The sequence below is a fragment of the Heteronotia binoei genome, chromosome 11 (assembly GCF_032191835.1).
Source record: "Heteronotia binoei isolate CCM8104 ecotype False Entrance Well chromosome 11, APGP_CSIRO_Hbin_v1, whole genome shotgun sequence".
Classification (NCBI taxonomy): Eukaryota; Metazoa; Chordata; class Lepidosauria; order Squamata; family Gekkonidae; genus Heteronotia; species Heteronotia binoei.
The window spans coordinates 14,081,371-14,099,836 of record NC_083233.1 but is presented as its reverse complement, the minus strand read 5'-3'; the positions used below and the strand labels follow the sequence as shown (position 1 = coordinate 14,099,836).

The 18,466-nt window shown below is 44.0% G+C and overlaps 1 protein-coding gene across 1 annotated transcript in view; it reads right to left on the bottom strand.

The window, feature by feature from the left end:
* The window catches only part of SMARCA1 (SWI/SNF related, matrix associated, actin dependent regulator of chromatin, subfamily a, member 1), a 73,738-nt gene extending 62,433 nt beyond the window's left edge, over positions 1 to 11,305 (bottom strand). Inside the window, exons 1-3 of the mRNA XM_060248953.1 lie at positions 11,165 to 11,305; positions 5,226 to 5,312; positions 427 to 593 (exon numbers count right to left, since the gene is read on the bottom strand). Of these exons, the coding sequence (XP_060104936.1) occupies positions 427 to 593; positions 5,226 to 5,312; positions 11,165 to 11,275 (365 nt within the window). The 5' untranslated portion in view covers positions 11,276 to 11,305. The remainder of the gene's footprint in view (positions 1 to 426; positions 594 to 5,225; positions 5,313 to 11,164) is intronic.
* Between the last annotated feature and the right edge of the window lie 7,161 nt (positions 11,306 to 18,466).

The following is an 18,466-nucleotide window of genomic DNA, read 5'->3' as shown; positions in this document are numbered from 1 at the left end:
TACATCTCAATAAAATTCTGGTGAAGATGCTCATTTACCATAGCCAAAGATTCATGGTTTTGTTACACTCGACTCATGGAAACTACTTTAAATTGAAATATTTCCACCTCGAAAATATTTAAGAAAATGCAAGATTTTAAAACAGCAATCCGAATTATAGAGACACATTTAAAGGTTGCTACTTTGGCTTACGAGTATATTACCTATGGGGATCAATTAGAGTATGTAACTGGATACCAGCTTATGCTAAAATGATAACACCGTCCTAATGTATCCCTTTCAAATGGATGGCAGTCATAATCAGGCTTACATAGTGTATCTCCTATAGTTACGTGGTATAAAAATACCTGCATAATAAGATTTAAGCTGCAAACTGTAGCGCCATTTGAACATTAAAAGGGTTTTAAGTATAAAAATGAAACATACTCCCCAGCGGATAGTAAGCTCTGCTTTTCATCTTTCTTTATCCGAGGCCGTCCAAGTTTCACTTTTAAGGGAGACGTTGGTGATTTCTGTGCTGCTGGCTGGATAAAATGCGCAAAAAGCTCTGTCTGCTTCAGAAGGAATTCAAATCTTTTGGCTCGATCTGTTTTCTGTAGGCAAAGCAATAAAAGCAAAATAATATCTGAAATGTAATACTCGTGACTTTGCAAAATGCACTCAGAGACAACAGCTGTCTCCGCTGATAGATAAGAGGAGTCATCTCTTCTAACATCTGAAGCAGATCTCTTCGTAATTGTTGCTAACTTTGAAAGGGAAAAAAAATCTTATTCCAATATAACCTCTATGCATTTTACATCTACCTTTCTCAGGGGGATAAACGCAGTGATGCTCCCATTGAACCAGCTTCCCCTGGAGGAAGCTCAATGAGAAATGTATAGGGGTTATTAACATATTGGAATAAAACTGCCTTCCCACTGCAGCATTGTTTTTTCCTTTGTCTCTTTACTCCAGCTGGTACAACATTCTTCTTTCTTTTTGCTTTGAAAGGGCAATCAATGGCAATTTCTCTAGGGTAGAAGCAAGTTTAAAAATGCATGATGTATTTTATTTTGGGGGGGAAACTAAACATACACTGCATCTTTAATACTTTTGCATTTTTGAGAAATAATACTTTTAGAAGAGTATGACTCAAATACATGGCTGGTATAACACTACACCTATATTCAATATGGAAGTAAGCAGTGTTCCCTCTAAGCTGAGTTAGTGTGAGCTAGCTCACAGATTTTTAGCCTCCAGCTCACACATTTTTATCTTAGCTTAGGAAGGATGACCTCAGAGCACAATAATTTATGCAGTAACTCACAATTTTAATGTCAGCAGCTCACAACTTTAATACCAGCAGCTCGTAAGATTCTGCGGCTTAGAGGGAATATTGGAAGTAAGCACACTGAAGTACTTTTAAAGGGATGTTGAAAGGATTACAACCGGACAATACATGTAAAAGAACCAAGTTTGAGTCCAGTGGCACCTTTATGACAAACAAAGTTTAATTCTGGATATAAGCTTTCATGTGCATGCACACTTCTTTGGATACACATAAAGTGCATTGAACAATGTGGAGTGCTGCAGCAGTGCTAATACTGCCATTACAATACTGCTGTCACCATCCTTCCAGTCAGATCTTGACATCTTTTCACCACATGAGGGCAATATAACAATGAACACAGAATTTGTTCATGCCTTTCCACAAACACCATTTACCAAACACTCCAAATCTGTTATCAAGATAAAGAGTGAGGCAGACTGTCATGTACTAAACATGAACATCTCTCATTTTTTTAAAAAAAGTAGTTCTCTACTTTTCTACCAATTCTGTGCCTCTACAGGATTGAACATATGAAGCTCCCTTATACTGAATCAGACCTTTGGTCCATCAAAGTCAGTATTGTCTTCTCAGACTAGCAGCGGCTCTCCAGGGTCTCAAGCTGAGGTTTTTCACACCTCTTTGCCTGGACCCTTTTTTGGAGATGCCAGGGATTGAACCTGGGACCTTCTGCTTCCCAAGCAGATGCTCTACCACTGAGCCACCGTCCCTCCCCGATGGGAGGATTAAAACTGGTATGGGAACCAAACATCTATGCAAAGCAAGGAAGGACCATTTAATATAAGCCCGAGACAGAAAGCATGAGGTGAAAATCTGCCTCTGAAGTCATTATCAACCGACATTCCAGCAAGCAGCAAAAAGCTGTCAATATTTTCAAACATAAATGAACGAATATATGGCCTTATGAAGAGTCAGAATTGGGCCACTGATGCATCAAGCTGTCATGGGTCAGTCAGAGCTCAATGAGGACCCCTCAGGAGAAGAGGAGCTCTGAGTAAGCAGAAGCCATCAAGCAGGAGGACAAACTGCAGGCTGATCAGGATTTACAGGCAACAGCACTAGAGTGTTCAGCCCTGAGTCTATAGGTGAAACTAAACTGATCGTTCCCAGCCCTCCAACATCACCCACACCCTTTGAGCGCTGCAGAGAAAGGCTGCAAGCAGGACTACAAGAAAGATGGCAGAGTGCTTGCCTCCTGGCCTGATGCCAGCAGCTTGGGTAGTTGCAGAATTACTTCTGAGCTGCTGGGTATACATGCCTATAAAAACCAGCCAAGGGAGGCTGTTAGGTGAGAAGGAGGTATTTGGAAGCTGTCTTACTTGTATGACTGTTGGCATGTTAACTATAGCTTCTGGTTCTGCTTGTGAGTTACCCTTGAACTACTTGACTATGGCTCTTTGACAACCCCTTAGTAATGGATTTCTTGCTCAGAACTCTTCAACTGGATTCTTGAGTTGGCCTCCCTTGCATGGATGCAGACTGCCTTCCAGGAACCCACCCTTGGCTCTGCCTGACTTGCAACCCAAGTTCAGAATTGCCTGCTCTGGTAGGCAGTGGTTCTTTGGGATCTCAAGGGAGCCATGGCCTTTCTGCTAATGAATTTGAGTACAACAGCACTTGCCCTTGAAATTGCCAGCAGTGCCTGCCAGGAACAACACAGGGGGAATGATCCCTGTGGCTGTTGTAATTTAACCAGACTGGAATGTTAATGTCTTCTAGCAACCCTATTCGAGACCACTATCATTCTAAGGATTTCTCAGCTTTTAGCACCTCTGTTGGAGTTTGTTTACAAATGAAACATTACTTGTTATATGCCCTTGTGACCGACACTGCATGGACAAAACAGGTTGACCACACATAATAGAGGACATGGTTCTCCTCTAGCTTTAACAATAATGCAGCAGGAAAAACTTTAGTGTGGTTTAGCTTGCCCCACCCCAACACCACTGTGATGTGACTACCTGCACCTTCTGAAAGTTCCACACAACTATTTAGAAGTATGGGAGCCTTGCCCTTTCTCGAACCTGGTTTCCCTTAAGGTAAGCCCCTCTAAAAGAATTTTTGAGCTTCAAAACAGTTCAGAAATCAAACAACTGGGAGTTCTTTCTATACCATTCACCTGTGGAAATAAGAAGTTCAAAAGCTGAAAGGGTAAGAGCTTTCCAAAAAGAAACTCCAAAACGCTATTCTTTAAGGTTTCTTTATGAAAAGCATAATTGTTTAAGTGATAGCCATTCAACAAGTGACTAGGCGCTTCAAGGGGGGAAATGTTATTTGACAGCTGATCTATAAATGGCTTTAATCTGCTCAGCAAGCCCTCCTTTGAAAGATGCCAGATATGCCTAAGGCAACATGTAACACTTCAGACTTGTGTTTTCCTGCAGGGATTCTGCTGACAGCCTCTGCATTCAGTCAGCCAATAAATCCACTTGAGTTAAGGGGACCAACTTCCTGGAAAGCACATGTCAACTGCAACCCCCGCACATATTTACTGGTGAGTAAGTCCTATTAAATGTAGAATTACTTTTGGGTCAAGATACACAGGATTAGGTTGCGTATAAATTTCCCACAGTGGCTGATTAATTCATGTATTTACTTCATTTATACCCCCACTGAGGATCCAGCTTACATAATTCTCCTCTCCTCCATTTTATCCTTGCAAGTCCACAACAACCCTGTGAAGTATGTTAGGCTATGAGTATATGAGTGGCCAAAGGTCATAGGAGAATAAGAATTCAGACCGGGGCCTCCCAGATCCTAGTCTGACATTCTAAAAGGCTACACCTTCTTACATTTTCAATTCTGTTCATGTGAACCACTAGAAGTTCCAGTTGCAATCTTTGGAATATTGTGTACGTGTGTATGCACATTGGGGGATTCTCTTAATGTAAAGGTTAAAAAAAGTAAAGGTAGTCCCCTGTGCAAGCACCAGTCGTTTTTTACTCTGGGGTGATGTTGCTTTCACAACGTTTTCACGGCAGACTTTTTTACGGGGTGGTTTGCCATTGCCTTCCCCAGTCATCTACACTTTCCCTCCAGCAAGCTGGGTACTCATTTTACCGACCTCAGAAGGATGGAAGGCTGAGTATACCTTGAGCCGGCTACCTGAACCAGCTTCCGCTGGGATCAAACTCAGGTCATGAGCAGAGGACTCTGACTGCAGTACTGCAGCTTTACCACTCTGCGCCACAGGACTCTTAATGTACCCCTAATGAAATCCCCTTCCCTTCTCTGAGATCTGTCCAGGAGAGAAAAAATCACTTAAAGGCTTTTCTGTTAGTAATAATAATAATAATAATAATAAATTTTATTTGTACCCCGCCCTCCCCCGCCGAAGCAGGCTCAGTAAAGTAAGCAGTTCTGTTTAAGAATGGATTCATTCTGACACCAGCTCATTCACTGGCAAGCTGGCATCCTGAGCAGATATAGAGTTCATCCTTTACAGGGAAATGCAAAACAAGGGCAGGCCCCAGTAACTCAAAGGACAGTCTAAATACTGTTCTCAGGCATAACACCCCCTTTGAGCTCCTGGGAAGAGCATAAAAGAAAAACATTCCTTCTACAACTTGCTAAGGAGATAAAGGAATCACCGCACTGTGATCATGAAATAGTTGCTTAAAGTTCAGGAGGGTCAATTAACAGATCTTGGGCAAGGGCGAAAGAAAGAACAGAAACATCAAAAAATGCAGAAAACTAATTTTAAAATGCAATCAATCTATCTCATGCTCAATAACCAAAACTATGTGAGGATACTGGATCCTTGCTCAGCATTTTAACAATGAACTAAAATTCTAACAATGCATCCTTCTATTAAAGACTATTGCAACTGGACATGAATCAATTAATGAAAATTTATTATCTTATTTAAGAACAGTGACTTCCAAGATGGAAAACTTACCATTTTCTCCTCATACTCTGGATCAACTTCTTTTTCAGACTTAGATGCCTTTGGAGGAGGCTTGAGTTGAAATGGAGGGTCATTTTTCTGTAAATAAAATTCAAAGTTCTTATTATGGCAGCATGTCTCATGGCCGACAGACCAAAAAAACAATTTACAGAGTATGAAGTTCTGACATGAAGAAAGAGGCTTCTGTTTGTGCTTTCAAGTACAACACCTTACAACCAATAAGACCTAAGTATTTCCTAAAGCCAGATCCAAATTGACCAGGACTCAAAGAACTGTGCAACAATTTCTATATGACCAAGGGTAATTTTAATTCATATTTCTAAAAGAGGTTGCCAGGCTACATGGGAAGCTGCTTTGAAAGTGAGTGTGACCCTACACAAAGTTACAGCTTTCTAAGCCCACTGACTTTTACTAGCACTGCTACTGGAAGAAAAACTAGCACTTTACTGCTGCTGGAAGAAAAACATGAAAAATTCTATTAGGCAAAACTCAATTACTTCTTTGGATCCTGGCAATTATTTGGAAGTAATGAGGTAGATCTGCAAGAAAATTCTCAATTAGGAAATATTCTGGTGCAAAGCAATGAGAATCCAATTTAGCATGTTTGTTATAGTCATCAAACACTAAAAAGTATGTCATGTGATTATTATATGCTGTAAACATTCCTCATTGTTTCCCAAAATCCAAAAGTTATGGAACTGATATATTTGATAAAGGAAGGTAATTCAATAAACACTGAAGCTCTATTCAGATGTAACAAGAAAATCAGAATCAGTTTATAACAAACGTAACTGTGATTAATTCTTCAGCTCACACACTCCCCGCCCCATCCTCCTCCCACTGTATGCAGAGCCTCCACCAGACTTCCTGGTTTAGGTATTCAAAATTTGTTATTATTTCCCAACACAGGAACCTGAAGAAATTATGCACTTGGGGTTCTAATCAAGAATTAGTTACAGGCTATGTAAAAATGTAACAGCAACCTATGTTTAACCTGAAGCCAAGTACAAACACAATGGGAGCTCTCCAAGGTTTAAAATGGGGGGGGGGGGGGCAAGGGATCAATAATTCATTCAGACGGAAAAGACAGATTGGGAGCTTCCTCAAACCACTTTTAACCAAATTCCATGCCCAAGGAGACGGAATTAGTGAAGTTGATTGCATGAGCACAGCGACAAGAACTGCAGTTTAATTGCAGCTTGTCGTTGCAATCGAAATGCAGCCGGTGGATGGAAAGGCATCTGGCTTATCACACTGACTAAACCAGGAAGTCTTCAGCTGCGGCTCTGCCTGAAAGGAGAGGGGGGAGAAAGGGTGCAAGCTACACAACAAACCAGAAGCGGCGGCGTAAAAATGCAGTGGTACTTACAGAGCACAGCGGCACACTACACTGCATACGTAGCTACCACCATGTAAAAATCTGGCTAGCTGGCAGCTTTAGACCTGTGCTATATTGATAATTCTGTCTGTATGTTTATTTTGTGTTTATTCCTACACTTGGGTTCCTATCCAGAAATTTTCTGCAGTTAGGCAAATGGCCAGAAGGGGAATACAGATCCTTCAGAACAGCAGTCCCCAACCTTTTTGGCACTGGGGACCGGTTTTATGGAAGATCAGTTTTTCCATGGGCCCGGGGGGGGGGGGGGAGGAGGGACAATGGTTTTGGGATGATACAACTGTGCACTTTATTTTGGTGTAGTGGTTAAGTGTGCGTACTCTTATCTGAGAGAAACTGGTTTGATTTCCCCACTCCTCTACTTGCAGCTGCTGGAATGGCCTTGGGTCACCCATAGCGCTAGCAAAGTTGTCCTTGAAAAGACAGCTCCTGTAAGAGCTCTCTCAGCCCCACCTACCTCACAGGGTGTGTTTGGGGTGGAGGGGGAGGAAGATAAAGGAGACTGTGAGCCGCTATGAGACTCTGAGATTGGGAGTGGAGGGCAGGATATAAATCCAATGTCCTCTTAATATTTTTATTACTACGTTGTAATATATAATGAAATAATTATACAACTCACAGCCCGGTTGCTAACAGGCCACGGACCGGGGGTTGGGGACCCCTGATTTAGAAAAATTAGGAGGGAAGGCTGAGGAGGCTCCTGGAAAGAATTGTTGGGTGGTGGTTACATGTTCCAGTATGAAAGAAATACTGGTTATCTGACGGACTGTCTTCTCCCATATGTTCCTGCCTGGGAATCAAGATCACAAGACTCCCATCAACCTAAGAAGCTTTTTTTGGTAGGTACATGAGTTGATGGAACAACTATCCCAGGGAGGCACATCTGGCTTTCAATCATTTTCAATCTCTAGGAGACGGTTTAAGACTGCTTTATTTAGGACTGCATTTGGTTAACTTAAGTAGACCAGAATAGGTAGACCATGAATTCACTGTCACAGGAGGTGGTGACGGCCACAAGCATAGCCACCTTCAAGAGGGGGTTAGATAAAAATATGGAGCAGAGGTCCATCAGTGGCTATTACTCACAGTGTGTATGTGTGTGTGTGTGTGTGTGTGTGTGTGTGTGTGTGTGTGTATATATATATATATATATATATATATATATATATATATATATATATATATATATATATATATATATATATATATATATATAAAATTTTTGGGCCACTGTGTGACACAAGAGTGTTGGACTGGATGGGCCATTGGCCTGATCTAACATGGCTTCTCTCTTATGTTCTTAAGTAACAGTCCTGAGGAGTTACCGTATTTAAAATTTTGGTTTTAATGCATTTTATCCTATGTGTTTTATGTATGTTTGTAAGTCACCTTAAGCTCTATAAGGGAGACAGCTAATAAAAGCTGTAAATTGGGTCTCCAATGGAGAGAAAGGTGAATTAAAAAAATAAAATAAAGGCAAATTCAAGAAATAAAATAATAGGTACTTAAAGGGTACCGCACACTTGAAAGTAAGACTGCCGGCCACTAATAATCCCACACTATTGGGATAGAACTAGGATCTTGTTATGAAATTTCGTATCATAATACAGTCCTATGCAGTTACTCCTGTCTAAGCACTGTGAAATGAATGGGCATAGACTAGATAACGCTCTTTAGGATTGCACTGTTAATGTGTCATGTTAATACTTATGCTTTGCTTCAGCTCTGGTTTTAGATTTATGGTTGGTTCCATAACGATAATCCTTTTGCATTGTTTACTGCATGTCCGATCCATCAACCATATTTACGCACTCTGAGTCCAAATGAGAAATTATACAGAGATTAAACTGTGTAATCCACCTTGAGTCCAAGACTATAAATAAAAAATAAATAAACAAAATAAATGGGGAGCGAAAGATCCACATTCACAGCCCTTTCTTTCAGATGATATCAGTACAAATAAATAGATGCAATCACTACAATACAGGGATTGTTACAAAATAGGTAGACCATGAAAGCCTGAAGTCAACTACAATCTGGGAGAATTGAGTTCAGCCTTCCCCAACAGCCATGAAGGTTGTGGGGTAAACTTAAGCCAGTTGCACTCTCTCCTACTAGTAAGGCTGCCAACTTCCAGGTGGGCCCTGAAGATCTCCTGGAATGACAACCGATCTCCAGATAAAAGAGATCAATTATCCTGGAGGAAATGGCTGACTTGAAGGGTAGTCCCTCCCCAAACCACACCACCATCAGATTCTGCCCACAAATCTCCAGAAATTGCCCAACCTGGAAATGGCAATCCTACCTACTAGCCCCAAATGGTTACTTCAAGGATAGAGACAAGAAAGGCAGAAATACAGACACTGCTTTGAGCTCCATTATGGAAGGATAAAATATATAGCTACATAGTCCACTTCTGCCTTAAATGAGAGATATAAGGGTTTGCTTGGAAGAACTTGACCCACAGGCCTGGCAAAGTAGATGAATCAAATGTTATAATAATGTCCTGTTCTCTGCACCACAGTATGCAGAAGATAAGACTATGGTTCTTGCCCAATTTCTGGTGAAACACCTATTAAAATAGCTTTTAACTTTTCAAGACCCAGGCCTCCCCTTCAAATCCCAAATAGCCACAGGACCAGAGTTCTCTCTAAACTGAGATAGTGTGAGCTAGCTCACAGCTTTTTAGCCTCCAGCTCACACATTTTTGTCTTCGCTCAGGAAGGATGACCCCAGAGCACGATCGTTTATGCAGTAGTGCGCAACTTTAATGCCAGCAGCTCACAAAATAGAATTTTTGCTCACAAGATTCTGCAACTTAGAGCAGGGATGTCAAACTCATGAGGGTCAGATCTGACATAAATGAGATCTTGAGGGCCGGGCCGTGTTGGGTTGGGCTAAGCCATGTTGGGCCAGGCCATGCGTGTACCTATTTAAGATTAGGTAGCAGAACTTTATCAAGAACCAAACACAAATATATATTTTTTTAAAAACTTAAAACATGCTTAAAACGTTAGCACTCATTGGTCTTAAAGACGCTTTCTTTGTATTTCTCACATGGGAACCAGGGAACTCTGCAAATGAAGCTCTGGCCCTTTCCTTCTTTCCCCAGGGTGCTAGGAGGGGAAGGAGCCTCAGCCAATAGAAGGAAGAGAGGCTTGACTCAGTAGCTCTGCTGCACAATTGAGAGCCTGGCAAAGCAAGCTATTCCTCCCCAAGGGAAGAGCCTCAGTCAATGGAGAAAATAGAGGTTTTGCTCTGTAGCTCCTGTACAACTGAGCAAGCCTTGCAAAGCAAGCTGTTAAGCAGAAGGAAGCAAGATATAGGACGAAGAAAGCAGATGACAGCTAGTTGCTCGGGGGCCTGATTTGGCCCCCAAACTGCATGTTTGACACCCCTGGCCAGGGCTTTTTTTTTTTTTTAGCAGGAACGCACAGGAACACAGTTCTGGCTGGCTTGGTGCCAGGGGTGTGGCCTAATATGCAAATGAGGTCCTGCTGGGCTTTTTCTACAAAGAAAGCCCTGCCCCTGGCTTAGAGGGAACAATGGTGGAGGGTAGGGTTTGGGGAGGGACCTCAGCAGAATATAATACAGTAAAGTCCGAAACAGCCATTTACTCCAAGGGAACTGATCAGTTATAATTCCCAATCTCCAGGCCCTACCTGGAGGCTGCCAATCTTAGGATGTCACCAGCTATGGGAGTAAAAGGGGAGGGGGGAGCAGGCCAAGATAAGGAGACACACGCCCCCTCTGCACCACTCACAGTTCCATTATGGAAAAAGGCAAGAGAAAGCCTAAAATTAAAACCACACATTTTCATTATGCAGATGCAGGGCTTTTTTGAGCAGAAACACAGTTCCGGCTGGCTTGGCCCCAGGAGGTGTGGCCTAATATGCAAATGAACTCCTGCTGGGCCTTTTCTACCAAAAAAAGCCATGTGCAGAACAATGGTGGTGTCAGGGGGTGTGGCCTAATAAGCAAATGAAATCCTGCTAGGCTTTTTCTGTCAAAAAAAGTCCTGCGCGAAACAATGGTGATGCCAGGGGGTGCGGCCTAATATGCAAATGAAATCCTGCTGGGCTTTTTCTGCCAAAAAAGTCCTGCGCGAAACAATGGTGATTCCAGGGGGTGTGGCCTAATACGCAAATAATTTCCTGCTGGACCTTTTCTTTTAGAAAGCCCTGTGCAAAACAATGGTGACGTCACAGGGCACGGCCTAATATGCAAACGAGTTCCTGCTGAGCTTCTTCTACCAAAAATGCCCTGTGCAGATGCATGGAGCCAGTAATAATAACCGCAATAAGCCTGAAGACATCTCTGCGCCTGCGTAGAGAGCCGGCCTCGCTCAGTCCAACGCGTGTCGCGTGTCAGCCCCGCAGGCGATGTGTGAATAGGTCACCCCAGCAACCCAGAGCAGGCAGCGGAGCTCTCTGAGGCTGCGATGGCGGCCTTTTTGGGGGAGGGCGGTTTTGGCGCCCAGGGCCGGCCGGAGCGCCGCACCTTCCCTCTCCCGCGCTTTCCCTTCCTTCCCTACCTCCTCGGGGCTGCAGTCCTGTGAGGCGGCGCCGGCAGCGGCCGAGGTGGACGGCTCCTCCTCGCCCTCGGAGCGGCTGGGGCTGGCGGGGCCCGCGACGGCGGCGTCCATTTTGTCTTCGCGACGGCCCGCCGGTCGGGGGGAGGGGAGGGGAGGGGAGGGGGAAGGGACCCCCGCAAAACCCGCCCCCCCGCCGCCCCCCCAACAGCGCCCTCTACGGCAAGCCTCGCGAGACTTGGCGCGGCCGTTTCGAACGAGGGGAGCGCGCGAGCCTGAGGGACTCTCTTGCGGCTTCTCTCCCAAGGGACCCTTGTTCAGGCCTTAACCCGGCCCGCCTGAGGCATTCTCCGCCTGACGTGGACGAGGCATTCGTTCCCCTCGTGAGGGAGGCCGCCGCAGAGCGACGCCATTCGGTCAGGAGAAAGAGCCTTGGGGCCCGTTTTTTTTGACTTTTCAGTGCTTTTGGACCGTGAGAAGGGGACAGGCGCAGCGCTTTGCGCTTTGGTTTTATTCATAACCACCACAGCGCGGCCTCATTTCCCGGCCCCGCGTTTTCTTCCCCCGCCCCTTTCGCCCGCTCTTTACCAAGCATGAGAGCCGCGAAGAGATGCGCAGGCTCAGTTACGGCCGCTGAAGCCGTATGCCCTCAAACGGCGACCGAGATGCAGAGAGCATGCGCGTTAGTCGTTTCCGACGCGCTTGCGCGCTTTTTATGCCCTTTCCTTGTTCCCGGCCTGTCAAAATGAAACGATCGGGTTGGAAGAGATGACGCCAAAAAGGAGATGGAGGGAGAATTGATGGATGGTTTTCCTTTTTTTCCCTCTCTGAAAGGGCCGGCTCTCAACAAGTGCAGCAACGGGAAAGCTGCATCTATTGATTTTTTGCCTTTCTCTGAGCTTTTACACTATATTCCCCTCATATAGACCCAGAGAGTATCTAAAGAACTCTTGGGTAATTTCAAATGAGTAGCTGTGTTAATCTGAGGCAACGGAACAAAGTTTGAGACCAGCAGCGCCTTAAAGACCAACAAAGATAAATTCTGGGTATGAGTATTTGTGTGCATGTATCTGAAGACGTGTGCATGCACATGAAAGCTTCTCTCTCTCTCGGCTTGACTTTGCGAACGAAGATTTAAGAAAGGTGCAGTAGTCCACGTCTGCTGCAGGCGCGCTGGTGGCTGACAAGACCAATGCGGGACAGGCAGATCTGGCCACAGTGGCTGCAGGGAAAAGTCTGATTTGGGGTTGGTGCTGTAGCAGTGCGATGAAAGCTTACACACAGAATTAAAGGTGCAACTGGACTTAAAGTTTATTCCCTAGCCTAGGGTGATGCTGGAACTGTCCACAAGACATTAGGGGAAGGGAGCAGATTCACTTTACTGGAGGTCCAGAGAGATCCAGCTTGAGTTGCATGATAATGGTGTTAGATCCAGGCGGGCAGTTGGTCATAAAGCTGCCACTGGACTCCAACTTTGTTTCTATTCCTTCAGACCAACACAGCTGCCCACCAATACTCCCTCTAAGCTGCAGAGTCTTGTGAGCAAAAATTCTACTTCGTGAGCTACTGGCATTAAATCGTGAGCTACTGCATGCATTAGTTTGCTCTGGGGCCGTTTTTCCTGAGCTGAGACAAAAATGTGTGAGCCAGAGCTAAAAAACTGTGAGCTAGCTCACACTAACTCAGCTTAGAGGGAACACTGCTGCCCACCTGGATCTATTATCATGTAACCTCATCGGACGAAGTGTACCTGCACACAAAAGCTAACATTCTGAATAAAACTTCGTTGGTACCCCATTTCATTGTCTGATGAAGTGTGCATGCGCACGAAAGCTTACATGCTGAATACAACTTTGTTGGTCTTAAAGGTGCTACTGGACTTCAACTTTGTTTTATGATAATGGTGTGTTTATGATAGTTCAGAAATACAACACGTTGTTTTCTTTCATGCTTCATGAGCCCGTAAGTATGAGATGGGATCAGGGAAGAGTAAGGGGAGGTTGTACTAGCTGGACCCAATAAAGTTTGGACCCTAACTGCATGCAGTAGCCACATATGCCTCTCCCACTTGTTCTCTGCTTTCCGAGTTTGATTCACAATACTTTGGCCTCTATGTTGCATCTCCATGTTGTTTTGTTCTTTCAGAACAAATGTATCATTTGTCATCATTTTTTAGCTCTGTCACCCTTCTTCACAAATGGACAACATATTTGCTCAACAGAAGTCTAAGAGGAAAATGATAATATGTTGAGAGGATAGTAGATTATTCTTAAACCCACATTCTCAACCCGTAATCACTCTGAGAGCCAGTTTGGTGTAGTGGTTAAGTGTGCAGACTCTTATCTGGGAGAACTGGGTTTGATTCCCCACTCCTCCACTTGCACCTGCTGGCATGGCCTTGGGTCAGCCATAGCTCTGGCAGAGGTTGTCCTTGAAAGGGCAGCTGCTGTGACAGCCCTCTCAGCCCCACCTACCTCACAGGGTGTCTGTTGTGGGGGGGAGATAAAGGAGATTGTGAGCCGCTCTGAGATTCAGAGTGGAGGGCAGTATATAAATCCAATATCTTCTTCTTGAGATATTCTATCGGAACAAAGCTTCTAATAATCAATAAAACCAATTCATCAGCAGATCAATAAAATGCCAGCAAAGAAACACTGCATCGTTTAAGACTAGCAGAATCCTCAAATATACTAAAAACAAAAATCTGAAAACCATCTCAAAATAACACAAAATACAATAAAAGCAGTGAGCCACGTTAAAGTCATTCTCAAAAGCAGTCAATCTAATGATCCCCTGGGCAGAATTAAAAGATACGTTCTAAGAGGAAGGAGAGAAATACACTATCAAGTGCAGTCCACCTAACGATATTGATAAGATGCCTGGGGAAACAAATACATTTTAACCGGGTGCCCAAAGCCCAAGAGGCCTGGCATCAGGTAGATGGATGTATGAAACGGTGTTTATATAACATTTTGTCATTGAAAAGATTTTGACGCTGCGTTTGCAACGCTACTTGGGGACATTAAAGGGGGGGGGCAATATGCAACCTAGTCAGCAGAAGTGCAGTATAAAAAAAGATTTTGTTTATTAAACAAAAGCCTAATTGTCAAATTGCCCTGACCTTGATGGCCCAGGCTAGCCCTATCTTGTCAGATCTCAGAAGCTAAGCAGGCTTGGCCCAGGTCGATACTTGGACGGAGACCACCAAGGAAGTCCAGGGCTTCTACACAGAGGCAGACAGTGGCAATCAACCTCTGATCATCTTTTACCTTGAAAACCCTATGGGATCGGCGTAAGTCAGGTACAACTTGACAGCACTTTCCCCCCACCACCAGTTGTCAAGGTCAGATCAGATCAGAAGAAGAATTGCAGATTTATACCCCACCCTTCTCCCTGAATCAGAGACTCAGAGCGGCTTACAATCTCCTATATCTTCTCCCCCCACAACAGACACCCTGTGAGGTGGGTGGGCCTCGGAGGGCTCTCACAGCAGCTGCCCTTTCAAGGACAACCTCTGCCAGAGCTATGGCTAACCCAAGGCCATTCCAGCAGCTGCAAGAGGAGGAGTGGGGAATCAAACCCGGTTCCTCCAGATAAGAGTCCACGCACTTAACCACTACACCAAACTGGCTCAACAAAAAATCCCTTCATCCCTCTGAAATATGACAGGGTTCAAATGACAAGAGATTAGTTTCAGTTCAGCAGAATAACCTAGGTGGGGCAACAGAAATACCAAGAACCTCTTTGCTGGAACAGGAAGGAATTTCAGAAACTTGGTGGAATGAGGAGAATCAGTGGGACACGGTGATTCTTGGATATAAGTTATATCGGAAGGATAGGGAGGGAAGGGTTGGAGGTGGGGTGGCTCTGTATGTCAGAGAGAGCATACGGTCCAGTAAGACTGAGGTCAGAGAATTAGATTCCCTTCTAGAAATGCTTTGGGTCGAAATAGAGGGCCCAAAAGGAAATTTAACTATGGGAGTTTGTTATCACCCGCCAAATCAAAAGATAGAGGATGATTATAATATGATGGAAGAATGAAAGATAGTGGCTAAACGTAAAAACTGTGTCATAATAGGTGATTTTAACTACCTGCAGATTGATTGGGTCAATATGTGTTCAGGTTGAGAGAAAGAGATTGAGTTTCTAGATGCTCTCAATGACTGTGCTATGGAGCAGATGGTCACAGAACCTACCAGGGGTGGGGCGATCCTGGATTTGGTCCTAAGTAATGCCCAAGACTTGGTGAGAGATGTAAAAGTGATTGCACCGCTTGGGAGCAGTGACCATAACGTTATTGATTTCACCATTTGTATAAACAGAGAGTTGCCCCAAAAGACGGGCACAACCACGTTTAACTTTAAAAGGAGTAAATTCTCTGAGATGAGGCATGTGAAGAGGAAACTGAAAGGAAAGGTAAATACAGTCAAAACCATTGGGGAATCTTGGAGGCTATTTAAAACTACAATCCTAGAAGCTCAGATAAAATATATACCACAAGTTAGGAAAGGCACAAACAGGTATAAGAAAAGGCCTGCATGGTTAAGAAACAAAGTAATGGAAGCTGTAAAAGGTAAGAAGGACTCCTTTAAGCGGTGGAAAGCTAGTCCAAGTGAGATTAATAAAAGGGAACACAGGCTGTGGCAAATCAAATGCAAGGCTGTGATCAGGCAGGCAAAAAGGGTCTATGAGGAGCATATTGCAAAAAACATAAGACCAACAATAAAAATTTCTTCAAATATATTAAAAGGAAACTAGCCAGGGAGGCAGTTGGGCCCTTGGATGACCAAGGGGTAAAAGGATTACTGAAGGAGAATAGGAAAATGGCTGAGAAGCTGAATGCATTTTTTGCCTCCGTCTTCACTGTGGAAAATGAGAAGTGTTTGCCCCTCCAGAACCACTAATTTTGGAAGGGGTGTTGAAAGACCTGATTTAAATTGAGGTGACAAGGGAGGAGGCCCTACAACTGATTGAACTCGTGGGCATTCAATGAAATTGCTGAGCAGTTAGGTTAAAATGGATAAAAGGAAGTACTTCTTCACCCAAAGGGTGATTAACATGTGGAATTCACTGTCACAGGAGGTGGTGGTGGCTACAAGCATAGACAGCTTTAAGAGGGGATTGGATAAAAATATGGAGCAGAGGTCCATCAGTGCCTATTAGCCACAGTATATATGTGTGTGTGTGTATGTATGTATATGTGTGTGTGTCTGTGTGTATATGTATGTATACACACACACACATATATTGGCCACTGTGTGACACAGAGTGTTGGATTGGATGGGCCATTGGCCTGATCCAACATGGCTTCTCTTATGTTCTTAAAGAGGTCATTAATGGATTATTACTGACACATTTGAAAATTGAGAGCTCCGTGGGAGAGTTCAGATCAAGACCACAAGAAAGGAGCTTCTTGGGAATATGCACAAAGGGCAATCCAATATAGGAGGAGCCTGCTGTTTTGAGTAACCTCTGCAGAATGTTGGAATATACCAATGTCTTGTGTGCAAAGAAGAAGATCCTGTAGACATCAGCAAACTCTAGTTAGATTGGACTGTAGGGGGAGTAGCTTCTTTCTCAAGCTGCTTTGACTTTCTTTGTCTGCAGAATACTGTTCTTAGGTTTTCCTTCATGCAGCCTGTGGGCTCCGTGGTGTGTCCACTGACACCGTTCCTGGTTCCCACCAGGCATTTTTAGGAAATGGGCAGGACCAGATGGGGCTTTTGTCCAGCTCGGCTTCTGATTGGCTCTGCAGAACTGATTGGCTGTGCAGATGTTTAAAAACATTGGTTTGGCAGCAGCTGCCACCACAGCACAAGGATCTCCACTCCATATTGCGGATGGGGTCTCACATGACTGGATTTTCCTTTACACCAGAGGTGGGGAACCTTTTTTCTGCCAAGTGCCATTTGGATATTTATAGCATCATTCCCTGGCCATACAAAATCATCGACTTAAAAAAGAGTGCTCCGCCAAGGGAGAACGATTCAGACTGGCAAAATGGGGAGAAGAAAGGGAAAGAAAGGGGAGAAGAAGAAAGGGAAAGAAAGAAAGGGGGGAAGAAATGGAAATAAAGAAATGGGCCCTGCGATCCCTGCCCACCAGCTCAGCCCCGGGGAGGTCGCTGCACAGTGTGGCTGGGCCCCATGATCCTCACCAGCCAGCCGGGCCCCAGGGAGGCTGCCACATGGCTCGGCTCAGCTCAGCAATCTCCAAGGGCCGGACCAAGTGATCAAGGGCCGTAAATGGCCCCCCAGATGGACATTCCCCACCCCTGCTATACACAGAAAAGTTTTCTTTCCAAATTTACGTATTTCCTTTTTTTTCTAGTCTACTTTTCCTCCCTGAGGTTGAAGGCAGATTGCAAATTGTGAAAATTTAAAAGGGAAGAATGCAAAGAAAACAGTGTAGTATATACAATAATGCAATAACAGTAGATTACAAAATGAGAAACAATGCGATAAAAACAGGGAAATGCATAAAATAAACCCATGCAGTTTTTAAAGTTATTTAACGTTTTCTTATGGATGTTAACATTACAACCCTGTTTCATTTGTTTTATAAAAAAGGTCCTTCTGAACAATTCCATTTTTCACACTCTGCAGATCAATAAAAATGCGGGCGCCTTACTGAAATTGTAGTGTAGCATTAGCATTACAAAAAAGGTTCTAGCTGAAGCTGGTTATCTGTGCTCGGGGTGTATTTGTCCCAAACTGGAAAATATATTAGCATATAAACTATTTGTATATTTCCTCCATGAGGCAAATAAGTAGCTTTAGGAGAGGGATTTGGATTGGAGGACATGCCATGGGAGGAAAAGATTTCTCTCTCCCCCAGTACCACAACTTGGATCCAACACCACAGACACAAAACCATTTGTAGGAGATCCTTGTCTCCTAAATTATTTGTTGTTGTTGTTCACTCACACAGTTGAGTCCAGCTCTTTGCGACCCCATGGACCAAGTCATGCCAGGCCCTCGTATCTTCCACCATCCTCCAAAGTCTGCTCAAATTCATGTTAGTTACATCAGTGACACTGTCCAGCCATCTCATCTTTTTCTGCCCCTTCTTCTTTTGGCTTCTGTCTTTCCCAGCATCAGGGTCTTCTCCAGTGAGTGCTCCCTTCGTGTATCCTAAATATTAGGCCCCAAAACCTAATCAAGACAATAATAAGTATTGTCAATATTATCGATATTCAAAGCCTTACGTGGCCTGGGACCGACATACCTGCAGGACCGCCTCTCCCCATATGAGCCCCGAAGGTTGCTGCAATCTGCCAACCAACATCTTCTGGTCATCCCTGAC